At 29.8% G+C, this 24656-nt stretch overlaps 1 protein-coding gene across 2 annotated transcripts in view; it reads right to left on the bottom strand.

Annotated features, from left to right (window-relative positions):
• Positions 1 to 11311: 11311 nt before the first annotated feature.
• The window catches only part of LOC134685615 (MOB kinase activator 2-like), a 43252-nt gene continuing 29907 nt past the window's right edge, over positions 11312 to 24656 (bottom strand). For both annotated transcript variants that reach the window (XM_063545523.1, XM_063545522.1), the window contains exons 3-5: positions 19195 to 19291; positions 17867 to 17991; positions 11312 to 12046 (exon numbers count right to left, since the gene is read on the bottom strand). In XM_063545523.1, the coding sequence (XP_063401593.1) occupies positions 11757 to 12046; positions 17867 to 17991; positions 19195 to 19291 (512 nt within the window). In that variant the 3' untranslated portion in view covers positions 11312 to 11756. The remainder of the gene's footprint in view (positions 12047 to 17866; positions 17992 to 19194; positions 19292 to 24656) is intronic.

Here is a 24656-nt window from a genome sequence, read left to right on the forward strand (position 1 = left end):
ACAAACTTAAACATGTTAAACCTAAAACATGGATCTATCCCGTTCCGGTTTCAATCTATGGTGAACAGAATTTCATCGCGAAAAAGGTTAACTTGTTATTATAAATCAGAAATCATGCGTGATTAATTCAACGCGGAATCACCAAGTCCATAGAATAAGATAATTTAATATGTGTGTGTGTGTTTTTTTCTCTCTTTACTAAGTCACATGTTAATTTATGATGACACCAATACAGATTATCAATAATATAACAACGGCTTGTCTAACCTATTATCGACGAAGCAGTGATTTTAGTACTAGTATTTGATTATTTTCGGTATTAGTTGAGAAAACAGGGTATCTGCGATTTCTGAGACGCTTAAATAATTGAGGTCTGAAGCTGGCATGTCAGTAACTGCTAGTAGTCTGTTATTCAAGTATTATTGTTATTTTGTTTATTTTCTTTTGTTTCATATTCTGACATCGGACTGGGAGGTATAGGGAGAGGGTTGAGATTTCGAAAAACAAGTTTAATCCCGCCGATATTTTGCGCCTGTCCCAAGTCAGGACGGCCTCTGGCCTTTGTTAGTCTTGTATGATTTTTATTTTAGTTTTTTTGTGTATAATTCGGAGTTTAGTTTGACGTCCATTATCACTGAACTAGTAAACATATTTGTTTAGGAGCCAGCTGACGGATGCAGGAGTTTCTCGTTACATTGAAGACTCAGTGGTGGCCTTCGGCGGTTGTCTGCTCTATGGTCGGGTTGTTGTCGCTTTGACACATATTGTGTTGAAGATGAAATCCATTTTTTAACTAACTGTGAAAATTTTAAATCAGATAGAGATGCTCTCTTTGACTTTGTTTGCCAAAGAATATCAATTTTTTCTATACTTGATAATCAGCATAACTTTTATTTATTAATTAAACTGTGAAGACAATCAGGTCCTTACTGTTGTTGGTAAATTTATTAAAGTGAATATGAGTTAGTAATTGTATTGTAACTGACTGTATGTAAAAAATTGTTTGTATCTATGTATCTATGCAAATCAAAATTCTTTTTCCTTATTCATGTATGCTCTGTATGCCCCTTGTGGGACCTTAATTGGAAATAAAATATGTTCTGTTCTATTCTGTTCATTCACATTTTTTTTCTTTCATTTTTTCAATTTTACAAATGTTCCACAAAGTAACAAATAACGAAATTGCAATACCATCTCAGGATATTCTCATAAATTACAACCTGAAATTGCAAACAAAACTTCTACAGACAACTTTAAGGATGCACTTACCCATGTAGTTATACTTAAAACATTCAAATGTGCCTATTATTTTTATCTAAATAAAAAAATATAATAAAAAAAATGTAAAAAATTAAAAGTTCAATAAAAACTGTAAATTGCGTAATTTCTAGTGCCTGAAATTTTTAATAATTCCGAGTTTATTCTTTTTATTATAATGTTGAACACTTCCATACAATGTATTTTGTAAAGACAGTGTTGTGCACGTGCCACAGCACAGCACATGTTATTGAAAATGCGATATCTTCTTTGTAAAATATATCGAAAGTGTGATGTCTTCTTTGTAAAATAAAGTGGTGTGCGCGGCACTGAACATTAAAATATGGCAATTATGCTTTCAGTCTGGTCTGTGGTTCCGTTCGTTCGTCCGTCTGGTCGTCCTGCGTCAGGTTAACGTTTATGGTCGAGGTTGTTTTTGATGAAGTTAAGTCGAATCAACTTGAAACTTAGTGCACATGTTCCTTATGATATGATCTTTCTAATTTTAAAGCCAAATCAGAGTTTCTCCCCCATTTCACGGTCCATTGAACATAGAAAATGATAGTGCGGATGGGGCATCTGTGTACTATGAACACATTCTTGTTATATCTCTGCGTCAAAGTATGCCAAAAATAGTTTGTAAAAATGTGCTTTGTTTAAATAAGAGCTACCACTTTCAGGGGCCAAATGATGATTTCTTCCATGTTGACTTATTGGTAGAGCTTACTGTTATGGAAATATTTGCTGTTTAAAATTTATTATCTTTGTTTTCAGGATAATGACCGTATTATACTTTGGCAAAATTGAAATTTCAGGGGCAATAAATACCTTATCTTTTCTGTTAATTTTTCCTAAACTGTTTAAATTTTTGAGATACAATTAAACAACTTCGATTTTTTTCTAAAAAATGAACATTTATGAGACAATAATTTGATAAAAACAATTTGGTCTGAAAGGGTCTGATTTTTCTGGATTTCTTATAGGAGGTTGGTAAGTTTTCTCTAACTGTTCAAGTTTTTGTGAATTCATTTGTTTTGAAACATCGAATTTTTTGACAGTATTCCTTTGTTCAATGACAGGAAGAAATGAAGATGATTGACAGCAGGACAACCATTGGTTTCAAATATATTTATCCATCCGCTATTATTTACTAAAAATGTCCAGGCTCATTTGTTTAAAACGCTTAATAATAAAGTATTGTAAATTAATAATTCAGATTAAACTATAATAAGAGATTTTCACTGTAAATAACATTTCACTCAACTTAAGAACGGACATGATGGCTAATAGCTAGCTTTTAAAAATCTGTTTGAGCTTATTTTTACATGTATTTGTTTCAGATCTAGCAATGAACATTATCTACAGATGATTGAGTTGTTTTAGCAATATAGCAATTTCTCAATTTGTAAAGGGGCATTACTATAGAACAGCTCAAGATTCACCATCAAAATTTTATCTTGATCTGTATTTCATAGACAACATTCTGTATAAGTTTCATAACATTTGATTGAGGCTGGCTTAAGTTAGAGATAAGAACAGCATTTTTCCCCATTTGTATAAGGTCGTAACTCTGGGACAGAGAGTTGTCTCATTGGCAATTATACCACATCTATTTTGGCATGTTTTATTATATATAATTTTAAAACACAATTTAAACAAATTTTTTTTTTTATTTATTTAATTAGTTTTTGTAAAATATGTAAACAAGTTTCGGGAGTCCATTTTTTTTTAACTCTTTGTGTTGCACAATGGAAAAAATAATTGAAATATTATGAAGAACTTTCTGATTGCATAAAATTTATACAATTGAAACTTATATTAAATCCAGCATAAAAGAAGCAACTTTCCTACTGACTCATGTTTTATTGTGGATTTGTCTTTTAAAATCATAACAAGAGAGCACACGCTGAAATGTCTCGCCTTCTTTACTAATCATTGATATCATCTTGATAAACCTTAATATAAAGCTTTATTACAACTGTCACATAAACTCAACATTAACCAAGAAAACGAAACATTGATCAATGAACCATGAAAATGAGGTCAAGGTCAGATGAATCATGCCAGGCAGACATGTACAGCTAACAATTCTTCAATACAACAAATATAGTTGCCTTAATTATTGCTTATAAATTAAGAAAAACAGACCAAAACACAAACACTTAACACTTAGCAATGGATGGTGAAAATGAGGTCAAGGTAAAATAAAACCTGCATAACCGACATATAGATCATAAAATATTTCCATACACCACATATAGTTGACTTAATACATAAAGTATAAGAAAAATAGACCAAAGCTCAAAAACTTAAATTTTACCACTGAACCATGAAAATGAGGTCAAGGTAAGATGACACCTGTCAGCTAGACTTGTACACCTTACAATCATTTCATACACCAAATATAATAGACCTATTGCATATAGTTTAAGAAAAACAAACCAAAACACAAAAACTTAACTATAACCACTGAGCCATGAAAATGAGGTCAAGGTCAGATGACACCTGCCAGTTGGACATGTACACCTTACAGTCCTTCCTTACACCGAATATACGAGACCTATTGCTTATAGTATCTGAGATATGGACTTAACCACCAAAACTTAACCTTGTTCATTGATCCACGAAATGAGGTCGTGGTCAGTTGAAAACTGTCTGAGGGGCATGAGGACCTTGCAAGGTACACACATACCAAATATAGTTATCCAATTACTTATAATAAGAGAGAATTTAAAATTACAAATTTATTTTTTTCAAGTGGTCACTGAACCAGGAAAATGAGGTCAAGGACATTGGACATGTGACTGACCGATAGTTCGTAACATGAGACATCTATATACAAAGTATAAAGCATTCAGGTTTTCTACCTTCTAAAATATAAAGCTTTTAAGAAGTTAGCTAACGCCGCCACCGCCGGATCACTATCCCTATGTCGAGCTTTCTGCAACAAAAGTTGCAGGCTCAACAAAAATGGTCACTTTTATTAAAAATAATAATTTTAGAGCAACAATTCCCTAATCAAATGTTGTTTAAACTGCTATAAAACACAGAGATTTAATTTGTTTATTTAATATTTTAATCTAAATTTACATTTCGCCTTAATGCAATCCCATCTGACATTAGAATATTTTTTACTTTTTTTACCTGGAATTCAAATCTAAGGCGAAATGAGAACACACCACAGACAACAGGAAAATTCGAACTTGATCTGTATTTTGTGGTAATACACATTTATTTAAAGTTTCATACCATTTGGTTGAGGTGAACTTCAGTTAGAGAACAGAAACTAAAAATCACCATTTTTTCCATTTTTAAAGGGGCATAACTCTACAACAGTAAAAGTGATGCCACCAAAATACAAATTTGTTAGTCTTGTATGATTTTTAATTTTAGTTTCTTGTGTATAATTCGAAGTTTAGTATGATGCCCATTATCACTGTACTAGTATACATATTTTTTAAGGGGCCGGCTGAAGGACACCTCCGGGTGCGGGAGTTTCTCACTACATTGAAGACCCATTGGTGGCCTTCTGATGTGTCTGCTCTATGGTCGGGTTGTTGTCGCTGTGACACATTCCCCATTTCCATTCTCAATTTTATTGATCTGTGTTTTGTGGTAATAAGCATTGTGTTTAAGTTTCATAACATTTAGTTGAGGCAAACTAGTTAGAGATGGAAACCAATTTTGGGATGTATAGAGGTACAAGGGTAAAACTAAATGCCCCTCCTTTACGAGGAGGACATACAAATTTGAAACAGCTACTTTTCCACTAAGCACTTAACATTCAAGAGTAAGAGATCACAAGAGTAAGAGGGGACTTGGCATCTATGAGTAAGAACTAGACATCATGGAGATGGGAACAATCTCTGTGGGCCCTGCTGTAATTAACCTGTGGTAAAAAAATGTATGGATAAGCCTAGGTGAAACACTTTTTTAAGTTATTACATAGTCTCATTATGTGCTCAGAGTGATTTAATTCTATGTTTTTTTAAGTGTTACATTTGGCATAGGAAGTTGTTCTAATATTATAACACTCTTTCTAGTGTTGGTTAAAAGACATGTCAAGTATAAACTTGGAAATCATAATGGTTCTCAAGATATAGAACAGACAAGATCTGAACCATAGGACATGGGGATGCCAACTGAAACCAAAGTTTTTGACCTTGATCTTTGACCTAGGAAGTTGTATATACATAATGCACACCCTCTGGTGTTGGTTAATATACATGTCAAGTAAAGAATTTGAAATCATAAGGGTACCCAAGGTAAAGGGCTAACACAATCTTTATCATAGAACATGGGCTTGTCAACTGAAACATTTTTTTTTTACCTTGAACTTTTACCTAGGAAGTAAATATACATGTCAAGTATAAAGTATGAAATTATAACGGTTCTCTAGATATAGAGAGGACACAATTTGTAAGGGAGGGACGAACAGACAGACTAATAACTAGGTAGGGTCCTAATAATGTGCCATGTAAGGGGACATGTTTTCCTCTGGAATATTACCTTGTGAATTAACATGTTAAAATCCGACTATGTTTGATTTAAAACAATTCATGGTTCATATTCATATCTGATTAACATGTGCTCGTCCTAATAAGCATGTAATAATTGCTACTGGATCTTAAAAACATTCAATTTTCCTGTTTTTGTTGTTGTGGAACATGTATACATGTATTTGAAATTGATCAAATAAAGAACAAAATATCAACGTATTTATAACCTTTTAATGATTCTCACAATCAACAGCTGTCAACATCATACCATATGATAGATAACCATGGAAACTAAATATTGCACACATTTTTTTCAATCCTATATCATAAACAAATAACAATGTTCTATATATAGATATGTTGTCATGACAACAGCCAACAAGACTATTGAATCAAGTACATTAAACATGGAATATCGTAGTAATGACCTTTATATTTGGAAGTGAATCAATCTACAATATATATTTCTTCAAACTTCGTCCACACCATTTTATCTTAAAATAGGTCAATAAACATGCCTAAGTATCTTTCGTAACTTCTTTAACAGAATCAACAATATGCTAAGGCCAACTCATACATTTTCCTAAAAAAAAAATGACAAAGGACAGAGTGCTAACAGATTTATTTGGCCCAACTTTTTACTTAAATTTAAAAGTTATGTCTATTTTAAATTTGTAATTCTGTAATCTTTCAATTTTTAGGCCAAATAAGGCCCCTAGCACATCTCCTTTATTTGAAATTTGAGTCAAATAAAGTTAACTATTAAACTACCATGCAAAGAAACACCTCTTTCTATTTTCTTTCTAACTTTACCCCTCATTACACTTCTTTCATACAAAATATGATATTAGCCACAGAAAACAAGTTTAAACAAAATTTATGACATTTTAGGGTAAAAATGAATATATGACTATTCAAAAATTGAATTAGAAATCTGAATTTAATCACCAAATGTCTTTACCAAGTATTATGAAATTTTATTATGTCATCTAAATAGTTCAAAAGTGCAGTAACATGTATAAGGAATGAATGTTCCTTGCAACCATGTTTTTTTGTGAACACCAATAATATCAGACAATTTATTTATAATTCTTTTAACACCATAAAAAATAATTTTAATGTAGTCTGATGTCCTGCATAGATCATTCTTTATCCTCAAATAAGGTCAAATTCCTTGTGAATTGAGAAAATTGTCAAGTTTAACAATTTCATTAGTTCACAGTATATTAGAGGTTATCTCCCTTACAATAGGACTTTTATCAGTTTATTTCATATCTTTACACGAAATATTATAGAAATAAACAAAAATTTAAGGGTCTATATTAAGGATTCACATGTATTTCTTGACAACAAAATAATAATAGCAAGAATAAGGTATCACACCTTTGCTAATATGCAGCAAATCTTTAACATTCATGTCTTCTACCTAAATAGCGATACACAGTATCCTTCATTGTAAGATTAGAACAAAAACAAGCGCTTCAAATAGCAAAATATCTGAAACGTTGACAATGGAATGATCTTATTTGTTACATAAGTTATAATATCATAATACTACAATTTAATGGATTTCTCTTCATTTTTCATGAGCATTTTGAGGTCATAAGGTCAATGTAAATAACTTTGTAGATATTTGAATGATAGCACATATGATTTATAATATTATTGCTAACAGTTTGCCTATGCCAACAGGTTATAAGTCTGACATAATAATAATAAGCTATGTGTATTAAATTTGCTAGCAGTCATTATAATTATATTGCCTTCTAATGTGTCTTTGGAAATTCGGGAGAAAGTTATGATCAAAATGGTTAACTCAGTCTTTAGATAACATAAAAACTTAAGAAAGATGTCATCATACTTTCTAAACTATTTTTTCAATTTCATATTCTATTTTCAAATGTCTACTCATTTTCAAATTTGAATAATAAATTATATTTTTAAATAAAATAATTTATTTATGATATGAAGGGTAATTAATTGAATGCACATACATGACTTTTAAACATAAAATAAATCAAGCCACAATAATAACAGGTATTTCATTGAAATGTTTGTACATGTGTTAAAAAACTAAAAACACCAACAACCAATACAAATTCTTCTGATTATTGCATTTATACAATAAATACAATTTGCAAAGACCATTTTGCTCAAACAATGTCATTTTAATACTGTAAATTCAGAAATTATTGCGTGCTTTTATTATTGTGATTTTGTCATTTTAGACTAAATGCGATTTTCATTGTTACGATTTTAAGAAAAATCCTGTTAAATTCATATAAAATAAATCAAAATGCGAGTTTAAATTATTGCATTTACAACTCTGTCACATTATTCTCAAAATAAAAACCTCGCATTAATTTTTGAAATTACAGTAATGATAGATCCATTCATATGGTCTATGAGAGTATAAACTTAAATATTATCAATTAAAATCTTTGGTAACAGTTTGTATTTGATTCCATCAGATTAAAGAACTTTGCATAGATATATTAAAATACAGTGTATTACAATTTACAAGGATTTTTTCTTTGAAAATTACATTGGATTACAGTGAAATACAAAGATAAGTTCTTTTCTTTGAGAATTACATTGTATTACAATGAAATACAAAAAAAAAGATTACTTTTCTTTGAAATTACAATGAATTACAATGAAATACAAAGATTACTTTTCTTTGAGAATTACATTGAATTACAATGAAATACAAAGATTACTTTTCTTTGAGAATTACATTGTATGAAAATTACATTGTATTACAATGAAATACAAAGAAAACTTTTCCTTAAGTAAAAATTACATTGTGCACTACTTATCCTTTTATTTACACTGTAAATTAAATTGAATTAAAATGATACTGATTTCTTTGTCCAAGACATCAATTAAGGAAAGGTATGGTTTAAGCCACTGAGTCAGAAAACCAAGACATGAATTAAGGAAAGGTATGGTTTAAGCCACTGAGTCAGGAAACTAACAACTGAATAAACCACATCTATGTGTGTTTTCATTTTGGAGTTTTGTCTTAACTTATGATATTTTTTATACATTTTTTTTTATCCTAGTTCAAAGCAAGAAGTGAATAGTTAAGTTGTTAACAATTCCCTAATAAAACAATAGTATATTTCATTTTGAAGACATTCTTTATAAAAGAGTCCAAAGCTTCAACATTAATCATGTTTACAATATCTCATGAGTATCAATTTACATTTGCCAGTGAGATTCATAATTTTAATGATTTTTTAAAGACATTTTCACAGAGTTCAATTTTTTTTTACATGAAACTGCAAACAAAAAAAGGTTAAAAAAAACTTACAATATGCAAGTCAATATCCATTAAATGATGTAAAAGCTTGAAGCTAAGCATAAAATGGGACTTTTTCAATTCATTGCATAGTGAATCTATATAATTATCTCATTTTTTTTAATATAATATTTTATTTCATAAGTTTCCTCCAAATTTATTTTTAGAATCCATTTGATTAATGACCCAAAGTAACATTTCAGGGATACAACTTTCTTTCCATAGTCAAATTAGGCATTTAACATTTGTATGGATGAATAAGCTCCTGCCAAATCTTTCTTGTTCCTTTATTCATATATGAATATGAAGTGAAAAAAAACCTGATAAGATTTTTCAACACAAAAACATACATTAATTTATTAAGGCAAGTTGACGCATAGCTTTTGATTGTCTGATCAGAATTTATTCAATATTTCAAAGGTTGTTTATAACAAGTGCTTTTGTTGTAATTAAAAAAAAAATCTTTATATATTTTTCAAAGAAATGGTAGAGTGCAAATTTTCCAGTGTTGCAATCTATGTTCAGCAAATCACCTTGGCTTTCACAGTTAAGTTATTGACCAATTATCTTTGCTTTTACAGTCAAGTTATTGACCAATCATCTTTGCTTTTACAACCATGTTTGGTCGATCTATGCTTGCACAATCAATTTTTGTCACACATTCTGTTTTAATAGTTTAAAATGTTTACTAATAATCTATTTATATTCACTGTCATTTTGAAACCTTACCATTAAAGAAAACAAATGAATGTAACAAAAAAAAACCTTCAATACATTTTTTTTTAAATTGATATAATGACTAGTATGTATGTTTCCAGACCCTAAAAAACTTTTTGCACATTCAATGAAAAGCAAGAAATAATTCATGAAATTAACAACAATAAACAAATTTAAACATAGCTGTTTATAGCATATACATTTGTATACAGGTATACATAAATGTTGACTATTTACTATTAGTATCAAACATCCAAGTCCAACAAAATAAAATAAACAATAACATTACAAAATATACAACACAGTGTTCATAATTTTCCATTAAAAAAAATCATGTTCCTGAAGAAGGCAATTAATATCAAGATTTTCATTGCTAAGTCACTTGTTAGCAAAAAGCAAAATGTTATCAAATATTAATATATGAGTTATCTCCCTTACACTGCTCTGACTAGAATTTGAAAATGTGAGTGCCCTAGGTTTTTTTTCAATTTTATCATTGAAAAAAAATCAATTTATACATATTTTGACATCATAACTTCTAATTGCAATCATGCCAACCTATATCCAATACACACTGAAATCACATAAAGAATAAAGCACTATATGGTCTAGCACTGGACAAAGTATGTTCTGGACCAAGTCATCATACTTGGTAGGTCATCCAACCAATTCAATCAAATAATTAGGCTAACTTATTTATTATTTTCAAATGTTTAACAATCTTGTAAAGAATATATCAGATGTTAGGACTGTAGACTGACCTTAATTTTCTGACCATGACAATAGATGTAAAAAAAATACAGCTTTTCATGTAGATTGAATCATAAAAATTGAAAATTACGTTTATTACCAATTAAGACACTGAAGTAAAACCCCTGAAGTGGAGGATCAATAATTTGGTGAAGACTATTGCATAGTTAAATTTTTACTTAATCAACAATTTCTTGATTTGAACTGCTCTTTAAATATGTTTTATCAATTAATTAGATTGTTTTACAAAATATAATACAGAATTCATTTTAACATTGCAATTTATGAGGAAATTTAATCAAGATTAATGAGATTTTAAGCGAAATATTTCTAGACAGTATAATAAATGAGGTCTAAAATTTACATCCTTTTCAGTCATGTACTTTGGTAAATGAATTTCTAATAGGACATTGCTTTAAAAAATTTATTTTAGAGAGTCGCTATAAAGGTTTGTCAAGTTTACTGAATTTTGATTTTTTGGGTGTTTTTGAATGCCACTTTTAAGCACCACTTTTAGCTATTTCATGCCAGCCAGTTTTTATTGATAGAGAAAGTAAATTTACTGAAACCTCAACATACAGTTACTTAGTTTTATGATATAAAATAATGCAGTAGTTCTAAACTGTCATAGATGAGAAAATTATTCAAAACGTAATAAAGATTTTTTTTAGGACATGTGAAACCTTTAATTTCAGTAGATGTGAAATATAATCTTAAATCATCAAGGATTAATTGATTTTCAGCTGATAATAACTAGTTTCTGTAACTAATTGATTTAAAAAAAAATTTAAAACCTTATTAAAACATCTGCTTCAATTATCCGAAGTTCTATTTTAGTTTATATAATGACAATGATGAAATTCCTTATGTTAAATATATGTAAAAGTTAGAGCAAATAAAACTGTGTTGAAAATTAATTTAAAGTAGGCCACAAAAAGTTCTGACTGGAATACATTTTGTACAAGTTTGAAGGTAGACTTTCTACATAAGCTTTTAAAGTACACAGACTTTCTACACAAGCTTTTAAAGTACATAGATTTTCTACTCAAGCTTTTAAAGTACATAAGATTTTCTACACAAGCTTTTAAAGTACATAGACTACATATAACTGAGATCCAACAACAACATCTATTACATTTGGATTTGGCTGTTTTTGACACTTCACAGGAGAAATCAGCACACCAAACATTCATGCCTCCAACATTCTCTCGTCCTTCATACAAATCATGCTACGATCGTGTAACTTCACTGGTTTCCTTATCATCATTCTGATTAGGGTCAGGTAACTGTTTGACTAAAGCTTCTAAAAGATCCTGAAGAATTTCTGTTTCTTTGTCTTCCATTAAGTCAAATTTAATGTTAAACACCATAAAGTGTGTGAACAAACTATTTAAATGTCCGTGTATTCCTAACGTTACACAGTCTGAGTAATGTGCGTGATACATGTGTGCTAAAACATGGAATAATAGTCTATGACACTTTTTGGTCGTTGCTTCTAAACTATTTGGAAATGGCTGACCTGAAAAGATAATGAAACTTTATTATAATATAATTATCTAAAAAAAAACTTTATAAGAATATGGAGATGTGGTATGACTGCTAAATGATCCACCATAGTTCAAATGTCAAGGATGTTAGCAGTTATAGACAACCATTATATAATTGCCTTCAACCATGAGAAAAGTTGATGCCATATATAGGTGGTATAAAATGCATAGAAATGAAAAATGTGAAATGATTCAAATAAGATAGCTTTATTAATGACCAAACAATTTACCAAAAACCCAATATGATTGTCAATTTGCTCATACATGTACTGAAATGACTCAGCAAAAATATTTCTTCAAATATTGTTACGGTAGGTAATCCGGAGCAGTGTACCTATTGTTAAAATGAAATTGATAATATTTTTCTGTACAGGGAAGGTCACTTTCCTAGAAATTAAATTTAAATGATTGTTCAAGCTCTCACATGGTAAGAGGAAATTCAACCTCAAAACTTAGTTATTTAATTTTTTTTTAAAGTATCCATACAATTTTAAGTTGAGAATTTCTAAGAAATGAGGCTGACTTAAGTGACTTTGATGATTAACAACTTCTTAAAATTAGTTTATACAACAATTAAAACATGCCTGTTAAAAGTACTTTAAGGTCTGACTAACACAGATTTTTTTTTAGGCTCGCTCATTAAGGTAACAGATGACATTATACACAAATTATTTACCTTAGGGTTTAAAAATGTATCAACAATCATTTGTTTACATTCTAAAACTTCAAATGCAGATATGTAATCAATACAAGTTTTACAACATCAAGTACGTATTGGAAACTGAATCAATATAATTTGTCCTTCAGAGGTTTGAGAATACTGGTTCTAAATCTATGAATAAATGCTGAATATGCAACGTCTTAGTTTTATTGATATGTAAAAGGATTGCCTGGCATATTTTGTTTAGCTTTATTCAATAAACTGAATCAATATAATTTGTCCTTTAGAGGTTTGAGAATACTTATTATCAATCTAGAAATAAATGCTGAATATGCAACGTCTTAGTTTTATTGATATGTAAAAGGATTGCCTGGCATATTTTGTTTAGCTTAATTCAATAAAGTTGTGTCTGGTAGATGCTTTTGTTACCTAATGAAATAGTAGACAAATTGTGGCCGTTTTGTATTTTCATTGACAGTGAGCTGCGAAATTTGGGCAGAAACCCTCATTTGCATATTCCAAAATAAAAAATTACTGTTGTGAACATGTTAACTACATTTTAATTTTATTTTACCATAACTTTGTGGAAAACTACTTAAAATCAAAACCTGTAACAGGACGGATGAATGGACACACAGATTTAAAAAAAAATCATTATGTCCTTTTTCTATTGTAGGTCAGGCATAAAAATGATACTTCTGCTTACATCAAATTAGTAAAAACCAGATAAAAATTGAATTTTAAGCAAATAGCTTGTGGCATTGTCTTTCATAAGATGACAATATTTCTCTGAGAGTATGATTAACTAAGAAAGTCAAAAACATTTGATTAAATACCATTAAAAGTAAATTAAGTAATCTCTTTAAAATGAGATATATTATGCAACACTTGTTTGTTGACAAATTGCTATACTTTCATGTTCCTACAAACAAGTTAATGGGAAGCTCTGAATATAACTTTATCAAACATCAAAAAACAATTTGTAAATCATTGCCCTTCCAATCTTTCATATTATAGGTAAAAAAATAAAAAATACATAATTTATACTAAATTTGTTTGAACAAATTGAATTTCATATCCTTTAAAAATGGAGCCAAATAATTTCAAAGAAACATCAAAGTTAAAGGATTTATAGCAATTACGTCTCATTAGGCTAAATATAGAAATGACGATTTTATTTACATCAATATATACATGTATGATGGAAACAAATAGAGCCAAACAAACTATTCAATATTCATCATGTCTTCCTATGAGGTGATTTATGCCAACCAATCAATTCTGTTTATACTGTATCTGGCCAAGTCTATAGTACAAACAAAAATAAATAAAGACATCAGAGTTTGTATTAAACAAATGGGCTTGAAATTGTTTGTTGATATTGTGAATTACGGTAACCTTGAACAGATTTTTGGAAACAAACATTGCACTTTTAAAACTGGTCCAAGGGATTAGGGTCTTTTGAACAAATATTTGAAATTCAAAATTTTAATCTGATAATGAAAATTTACCACAGCTTAGTGTTAAAGACAGGAAGAAGCACTTTAGAGTATTGATTTTGTTAAACATGTGTTCTATTTAAAGGACAACAGTCACAAGGTAAATTACAACCATAGAAATTAAAGTTTTAAGAGTCCCTGGTAACTATTTTTTTTTTCAATGAAAATCTCAATATTAACAACATTTTGCAACAGTGATTATAAAAATTATGATATTTAGTTATTCCTACTATGAAAAGACTTGTTTCAATGCCATATTCAATGTTTCCCCATCCCCCAATTTGGGGACTGAATAACACCTTTCCTGCTCCTTATCTAGTAATAACATTAGAGAAATCATTGGTCTCTATGTTTATTGCTAGAATTCAAAGCTACATGTACCAGTTATAAGCTATATTCATGGTATGTAGGAAATACATTGATACCAATGTTTCATTTAATTAGTAACCAAAAACCAAATTTAAGTGGATTTCAAAAAACATTGGACTAAATAAATTGAAAGATTAGCTGTAGTACTGATTAACCTCGAGATTTAAATAAAAGCTTGCATGCAGGGATTAGTATAAACAATTGATCAGTCAGACACATCAGAATTGGTTTTGGCAATTTGTTTTATGCAGACTTTATGAATGGAATATAACTAGACATCCCACATGTATGTGGGCTTAGGATTTTCCTTTAAACATGCATACAGATTTTTTTTTCTAATATAACAGGGAATTAAAAGTTTCATATCCAATGCAATGCAATCACTATATATTCATTTTAAATTGCTGTTACAGTTTGCATTATTTCAAAAATAACTTTCCTGGTCTGTTTATTGTTTCAAACTTTGCTATTTCATGTTGACATTTGTTGTAAGGAAGATAGTTTTAACTGTTGACACATAGATATGTCTGGATACCAACTTAAAACACATAAACTGCACAAAAGTTTTAAAGTCAATGGACATTGACTGAGAGGTAAGGGTGATATAATCTTAACGGAATGCAGCTGCATTTCAAATATTGAATAATCATTAGTTGTTCCCGTTAAACTGACCTAAGTTTAAACATATTTATTAAGAGTGGATTAGGAAACAAGTTATTGCAACTTATATTAATCCCTTTCCACTTTGCGGGTGCAAGTCACCTTATCACAAACTGTCATATCTAAATTATTCAAAAGTTTCAATGTCCAGGGGCGGATTCAGTCATTTTAAAAAGAGGGGGTTCCCAACCCAGGACAAAGGGGTGGTTCCAACTTTATGTTCCCATTCAAATGCATTGATCAGCCAAAAAAAAGGGGTGGGGGGTTCAAACCCCTGGAATCCCCCCCTCCCCCCCTGGATCCGCCAATGATGTCAATGGAGCAGGAACGATGGGTCAGAGACAAATAAATCTTCATGGAAATAAGATAATACTAATACAACTGCATTGACTTAAACCTAATTGTTTCCCTTAAACTGACCACATCACGACCAAACAAATTGTTGACTCAGCCAACGCGGACATTAAAAGCACCATGCGTCACAGGCACAACAAACATTTAATCTTTGATTTTTAAAGAATAAAAAAGTTTAACGTAAAGTAAATGTTGATATGTTACTGAAAAGACTGCCATTTAATACTGGAATATTTCAATGCAGTTTAAACCTTTAATTTGTATACATATATTAAATCAAAATGTATGGTTGGACACAAACTAGATAGTATTTTTGAAAGCTTCTTAAATATTACAGAATTAATGCAGTGCCTAATTTTCAACTTTTAAAATTCATATTTAAATTTTAGTTAAATAGAGATCAAGTTTTCTTGGATATATATACATGTTTGTAGTATAAATATTTTGGATTTTTCCTATTAAAATGTTCAGTTTAATACGTTTTACTTCATTTAGCACTTATAATGTAAGTGCATGTAGTGCAATTGTTCTGTATAGACTTAAACAGACAACAATTTTTTATTTTTTAAAAGCACAATTTATCACCATTTTTGGTGATTTTGTATGTAAACTGTCACATGTTTCATGTTAATGTTTCACAGTTATAAATGTATACATGTTTTTCGTCTGGTGTTTTATTGTCTACTTTTTTTTTTTTTTTTATTTAATCTTTGATCATTCAAACCTAACTTCTATCTGAACATTCAGCGCTATATACCCTTTTTGTGTTCATTGGGCATAAAGCAACCACCAATCAATCTAACTTAACCATGGGCAATATTTAGAAAAAAATCTGATTAATATTCGCTATGTGACCTACTTTAAATCCAGCACAAATTTGACAAGACTTAAAGCTCTCTTGTCCTTGTTCTACTTTCAAAAACCTTGAGTATATAATGAAAACCTCCTAGTTCCTGACTTAGATTCAAGCTATGTTTTCAGTAACAATACAAACTGAAATTATAGAAAATTGCCTTATTCATAAGTACTTTTTCACCATTATTGATTAGTGAATTGTTGATTAAAATCTACTTATTCATTATGGTGTAAGGGATAGCAAAGGTGTAAATGAAATCGCAGGTAAACATCAGCTGATTTACCTGAAGACACCTGTGTTTATTGATTTTGTAAACTTTAGATTTTCATTCTGCTTTGGTTATCACTCTCTCCTTCCAAAAATAGTCATATAAAGAAGTTTCTCATGAATCTACATCAATATAAAGATTACAGGCCTAAATCTGTTATCATTTGCTTCAAAGTTTGTATAAATAAGGGTATTAGATTAAGACTTTTTTTCAAACTTTCCAATATTAAGTATGCTTGTGGTGTTTGAAAATAAATTTGAAACAACATTTTAATCAAACTTCAAAACACTGAATTTATACATATGACCTGACCCTACAATAAAGATTAGATTTATACAGATATCAGATATCGGTCACTTCATTTCTCTATACTTAAATGAAAATTTATGTCACAGTCTAAAAACAAAGTCATTAACTACTTCACCTTCGTCCTTTGGTCTCTGTTGGATATTTGTCTCATTGGTAATCATACCACATCCATTGTTTTTAATTCACTATAGCCAATTTTAGAGAGAACCTTAATTTTTTATAAATCTATCACTTACAATATTTTCAAAAAAGCCAAATGATTTTATTTGATATCTTTTACTGATTTATTTAGTATAGAATTCAATAAAGGATGTCCAGATGTTCCAATGCATACAAGTACTGTTATAATAACATGTAAGTAATAGACATGATTAATGCTGTATAATGCATCTGTTATAAGATAATTCACATTATTCCATACTTTACAGATGTGTTTACAGGACTAATTCAATCAATAAAAGTTAGATGGACTTTAAGGTTAAGACTGGACAAATTTACTTATTAAATGTCAACTTTCAGAATGAATTGTTTTGCTGTTAACCCATCAATAAACTCTAGAAAAAATGTGCGTAATCCTTATTATTCTCACTTTTTCAACAACTATCATTTGTAATTGTTCTTTTCATTTTCTATAAGTGTAATATGAATTCAAAACTGCCATGCTGTTTTATATTGGTTACAAATGTAGCCCAGTGAACATGGTCAAACAAAACATAAACTAAAAAAAATTCACTGCAGGAAGTGCTTGTAACCAATCATAGTTAAAACATATCTTAAAATACAAATCATTTAATAATCATAATGCATTAAACCTACCAAACTTTGTTGGATATGACGACTCATCTGAGATTTGTTTCTGTACATATGTTGTTAAATAATCTACATACTGAGGTGCTGTATTTTTGTACTTTTTACCTTTATCATCATACCATAAAAATTGCCTGAAAAATTATCATATATATATATATTAATATATACTATTTATACTTGTTATAATCAAGCCTCTTTATTGAACTTATATTTTCCTAAATATATCCCTTTTCTCTCATTAAATTTGACCAAAACTTAAATTGTTCTCACTACAGTGCAAATCTCTTTATTTTACTACTATACATAATTTTTAATGTGCGTATTGTTATGCGTTTACTTTTCTACATTGGTTAGAGGTATAAGGGGAGGGTTGAGATCTCACAAACATGTTTAACCCTGCCGCATTTTTGCGCCTGTCCCAAGTCAGGAGCCTCTGGCCTTTGTTAGTCTTGTATTATTTTAATTTTAGTTTCTTGTGTACAATTTGGAAATTAATATGGCGTTCATTATCACTGAACTAGTATATATTTGTTTAGGGGCCAGCTGAAGGACACCTCCGGGTGCAGGAATTTCTCGCTACATTGAAGACCTTTTGGTGACCTTCTGCTGTTGTTTTTTTATTTGGTCGGGTTGTTGTCTCTTTGACACATTCCCCATTTCCATTCTCAATTTTATACAATATTTTATGCTATTGCCATTGTTTGCTGTATAAGCTACACTGTATTTATATACATGTACTTTTATTTATATTTATCAGTGTACTGCAGTTACATGTGTATAAACAGTACAAATTTTTTTATGTGTAGTAACTGCAGTTACTTATGTTTACAGAGGGCTCCATGATGCTTCTGTTTATAGATCTTTACAGAATGCTATATTCTGTGAAATTTGTTTGTATTTTATGCTGTTACTTGTGTTTACAAAGCACTATTTGCTGTATGCTTGCTGTTACTTGTGTTTACAAAGCACTATTTGCTGTATGAGTGGAGAGAGTGTACATTAATTTTACTCTTTCTCCTTGTTTTGTTCTAAATCAGTTTTTATGTAAAAAGTATGTATAGGCATTTGAATCAAAATAGCATATATTTAAGTCTTTTATTGGCTTAACAATTCATTATCATGTGAACCCTTAAAATAAACAGAAATAGTACATAAAAATTATTATAAAACTTCAAAGTAAAACTTAAAAGCTCACAGCAATTGTAAATTCGGTCAAAATTTCCACTTAACCAAACTTGTGAGAAATGACAATTGCAGTGTAGAGTGAATACAAATGATAGTGTATGCTCATCTGTCACATAAAAGTTGTATTTTGTTTAACCTTCTTAACTTACACATTTCCTGGGCCTGTCATTGAAGGACAAGATTCCGATGTACAGTATTCCGAGATCACACCATACATTAAATTGACATGGTTGAAAAATGAGATCGCTGCAAGAAAAAAGAAAAAAATATCAGTAATGTTAAATAAGAAAATGATGGTAAAGTTATTAATAGCAAACAAGTTGTTAACAATTTGTCATTTTTCCGTGCTTACTTGGCAAGGTCAAATCTTTATTATTGAATCCATGTTCAAAAATAGCAACATGTATATGATTTGACATAGAAAGCTGTATCATTTTTATGGTCACTAACTAAAGATGGATGAATGGCCAGTTATAGACATCCATATACAGTTCACAACTCTTTGATATTGAAATACTACTGAGCAAGCAGAAATCATAAATGTTTGACTACATGATTTATATATGGTGTTACATTTGTGAATCAATGTTATTTTTGTTCTTATTCATGAGTATATTCTTGTAACGAGCCCTGTGATTTAGATCAATATTAGTTTATAATTTATGGTACATATTTCTTGGCAATAACTCATAAACATTGATTTGTATTTGTCCTTGCAATTTAGCAAATTGTACAATTCAAGCAGGTTTTGTGCAGATGTTAACATAAGTACAGAATTGCAAAAAAAAGAGTAAAAAATGCATTGGTGGATCCAGAAATTTTCATAAGTGGGGGCCCACAGACTGCCTGAGAGGGGGCCGCTCCAGTCATGCTTTAGTGATTCCCTATATAAGCAGCTATTTTTTTTCCCCAAAAAAAGGCCCTCCCCTAAATATGCTTCTGAAATGTTCATTTGTGAGGACAATACATACATGGACGGTTGTTAAAATAATCAAATAGATTTACATAATACAACTACTTTGTCTTTACTGTGTATAAGAACATGAGCACTCAGACGAACAATCTGTGTAGCTTGTGAAAGTCAAAAACAAATGTTTGACTCAGTTTCAAGGTCATGTTGTTTTATTTGTCCTTTACTATTTTTTTTTTTTTACTTTAAAATGATAAAATCTAACATGATGTATCATTATTTCAATTCTTCAGTAAAAGTACAATGAGGTGAAAAAATCATCATAAAATCTTGAATTTCATCAACATATCATCTTGTACCTTCGTACTAAATTTCTTTTGAGAAGTGAAATAAAACTTTAAATGACTAAGTTAATTCCCGTAACTTCATACCGCAGACTATTAAATTCAACAGCTTTATGTTTCCACCATTAACAAAGCTAATTTTCAATTTCTAAAACAATATCTCTATGTGGTAGGATTCAAACTATAAATTGATGATAAATTTTTAATTCTGCAAAATCACTGTACATAAAGCAGTCATATGGTTGGTAGGTAAAAAAGCTTTAAACTTTTTTTTCGTTGTTGAAATGAAAATATCAAAAATTGGAGTGCTTTTAACATCTGCACTCTATAATCTAGAGAAATATCAAATTTAGTCCTTTATCCAATTTTATGTCAAGCTGCCCAGACGCTCTAAAACGCAATGCCGTAATAAGACAATTCCTTATTTTGAACTTATCTTAATAATACAGATTTCCCAATCGTTCATTTAGATCTCGGTCATAAACAATTAAATCAACAAATCAATTATGGGTATAAACCATATTGTACATTACCAATAACATTGATGTCAAATGCCTACTTTGTACTTTATGTTCTAGCTAATTACAGAAAACAAATAAGTCCTAAACATTCAACAAATTAGGTTTATTTTCTAAAACCATCTCAAATAATGTGTGATTGGTGAAATGAGGGTTATTCCCCTTATTCCATAGGACTTTTCATGCTTCTAGGACAGAAATTTTGATTTTTGTAATTTATTGAAAATACTTCTATAGAGTGAACTTCTTTATAACATGTGAAACTTTTCATATAACTGTTCATTTAACTTTATCTTAGCTGATAAACCATTCTTTTGATGAAAACTGGGACTATTAACTCACTGTATAGTACATGTATAATAGTTCCAGATGAAAAGGACAAAACATACAGCAATTTCTATTGCCAAAAGAGCCTTCCAAAGCAAAAGAAAATATCTTTAAATTCAGACAGAAATGGGGAATATGTCAAAGAGACAACTGACCAAAGAACAGAAACCAGCCAAAGGCCACCAATAAGACTAAAACACAGTTAAATTATGCTTAGCAGAACAGATCAAAAGTAGTCTTCTGACCCCTGGACCAGTCCTTACTATCATGATAAATTACCTTTAAAAAAAAAGTTGCTAAATTAATGATTGGTTCGACACAAAAATACCAAAAGAAATGATTTCATTTCCATACTTAAAAGTATTTACAAATTTTTGATATTTTTGTAAAAGAAGATATTTGTAGCTTTAAGAATTTGTATGACTATTGTTAAAGCTTTAAACAATGAAAAACCTTAAACCTTTTAGACTGAATAATATAACTTCTTTGATATATAACAAGAATTTGTTTTTCATGGAAGGATGGCCTTTTGTATCATAATTGGATTGTTGGTAACACAAAGCATTTAATATTCAAGTGCAATCTATTTATGTATTTTATTTGTTTATTTATTTTTGTTTGAGAGTGTTAAGGATATTTTACTTGACCAAATGTTTGTTTAAAATGATCTCAACTTAAACTAACAATTATACATAAATGATATGGTATGTTAGGAATAATTTCTTGGTTTAGAATCGGTCAACCTTCACTGGTTACCTTACTTGGTCAGTTTATTTTTGATCTATGAGTTTGACTATCCCTCTGGTATCTTTTGTCCCTCTTTTAGGACTGATAGTAGAAAGTGGCAATAACATAAATGATAAAATAACCCACACACTAACTTCATTAAACAGCAATGATTGTTCCTAATGTTATTTCTACTGAACATAACAGAATCATTCAATAACAATCTACAACTTCAGGAAATCATCAGCTTTAATTGATTCTCTTATTGTGTGAGATTCTGACCACTCCAAAGAGAAGGATGTTCTCCTCATTCATCAGAAACAACTACTATTGATTAGACCATTGTGTTATGTAAAGTTATAACCAGGAAGAGAGATGAATGAAATGTAACACGTCTCTCAGCTTCCTATACATTTAATGAGGAGTAAAAACTATACATTCAATCTTTAATTCTTCACCCTGGTAAAAAGAAAACTTATACCACATGACCTCATAAAGTTCTCTTAAAACTTCTTAAACTTTCTCATCTTTTCTAAAGTTAAAATATTTTTCTTCCCTGCAAAATTAGAAATTTTCCTCTTTTTCATCACTGATCAGGGAAAATAAAATCAAGAAGAAGATTGGGTGCTTGTCTCTTTTATGTTAGCTTGACAGAAAGTATGTTATAACTAATGATCACAATGAAAGTAATGAAATTGAGTATGTTGGCTGTTTGAAGTAAAGTGTATAAGGTCTTGATTAAAATATGATCTGATGATTTTTTCTTATGAGTTTTAAAACAGGTATGTATTGGCAGTTTCCTCAGGATAGGCTTTCATAGATATGAAGCTACACATAAATGTTAGACAGGAAATTTAAAAACAAACAATAATACTATCCAAATAAAGACTAAGGCTTGTTATCATTTAACATAGCTACTTAACTATTAGAACAAATGCCCTTGTACATTTTTCACTGTCATCATGAAACAGCAGTTTACTTCTTATACAAATCATATTTCTATTTTTTTCTAAGAATTTTGAATAGATAGTTTATGTTTTTCACATAGAGTATTTTATCTTGCACTGAATCACAAAATGGTATGACAAGCAAATAGATTCACAATTTATCCACATTTCAGAAGAAGCTCATTATAAAAACTGTGAACATTTGTGTTTTATAAGGAACAAAAACCTCAGCGGGACAACCAACTTGGTAACAATGTACTATGACTTTGTCATTTTCATTACAATAGTTAACACTTAAGGGGGTTTAAAAGTAAAGAAGTTTGTAAAACATCTGTCCTTAGTGTCAATGTTCTGTGGTTTGTCATGAAGGGTCCTTCTTGACCTACATTTGTTATCTTGTTTTTTCCATATCCTTGTTTCTTGAAATATTTACATTTCCTTTCAAAGAATTGACATAAAGTTAGGTAGGTATATGTACATGCACACATATATATGCTGAACTACTAAAATGGGTTAATGAAAGTATACTGTAAATTTGTATTTATACATGTAGTTTATGTATGATATGTATTATTTTTGTTTTATTTAGTCCAAGTGTATTGCTTTTTCGTAGACACACAGTCAAAAAAGTTGTGCCTGGCATTGCAGAGGTAAGGTTATTCATGAGCTAAGCCTCTAACATACTTTACAAACTTTAAATGACAAACTTGTATTGCATTTCCTAACTTTGAAAAAAGATGCTTCCATCATTTTCTTCAAATATATACTTTTAATGTTCATTATAAAAGTGATAAAATCTTTAACCATGTTAACAGTAAATGCTATCATTATCATGTAATGAAAATGTATGTAGGTTTCAATAAAGGCCTATCAAACCAGAAAATTACTATAATTTGGTAAATAAGTATTTATGTAATGGAAAAATTAAAGTTATGTTGACAATAGTGGATACACATTTTTGGAGAATTATAGGGACATCAACACAACACCTATAATTAGGGCAGATGTTTATCACCGAAACACCTGAACGGTCACACCAGGTGAAAATACAAGGACTGCATTATCTTGAAGAGCAAAATGGGTCAAATATTCCTAATTTAAAATTTAAAGTAAGTGGGTGACAATAATAAATGGGTTTTCCTCTTCCTGGTTAAACCCACAATCCCGCTAAAACGCAAAAAAATATTAACTGTTCCCGCCAAAAATGATCACCTGATTAATTTACATTTATTAACAAAAATAAAATTCTCAGAAAGTAAAAAAGAAAAGAAAAATTTCTAACTGCAACTTATTTTTGTGTGTCTGAAATTGAAGATGGAGACATAAAGAAAGTTCAAATATGAGGTATATTTTTTTAACAGTTTAATGAAAAATTCAATATGGCCTTTATCTATCACAGTTCTCAAACCTTTTTTCTCTAGTGGTTCCTGAAGAAAATCAGTTGGTCCTAACTATTATATGCATTGTAATGTTCATGATCAAAACATTCAGACAACCTCTTTTTGAGAACTCTGATAGATCCACTGACATGACCGCAGATTAAGATGTTTTTTTATGCATTACATTTTAAAGGAGAGGCTGGGTTTTTTTTGTATTTTACTTCCTTGTATGGACAAATCTAGCTAATCCTGAATTCATTTCAGGACGCAATCCATATAATTTTAACAATGGGAATAATTGATATTTCAAAACAAATAAAAAATGTGTTTTGTCTGACATTTTCATCATAACCATAATAATATTTGACCTATTGATAAAACTGGAAGCAGAATGTCAATAAATCACAAACATGGATGATAAACCAGAATTGATCATGTCTATTTGTCCAAACATATAACT

Source organism: Mytilus trossulus, chromosome 9 (genome assembly GCF_036588685.1).
Source record: "Mytilus trossulus isolate FHL-02 chromosome 9, PNRI_Mtr1.1.1.hap1, whole genome shotgun sequence".
NCBI classification, from domain to species: domain Eukaryota; kingdom Metazoa; phylum Mollusca; class Bivalvia; order Mytilida; family Mytilidae; genus Mytilus; species Mytilus trossulus.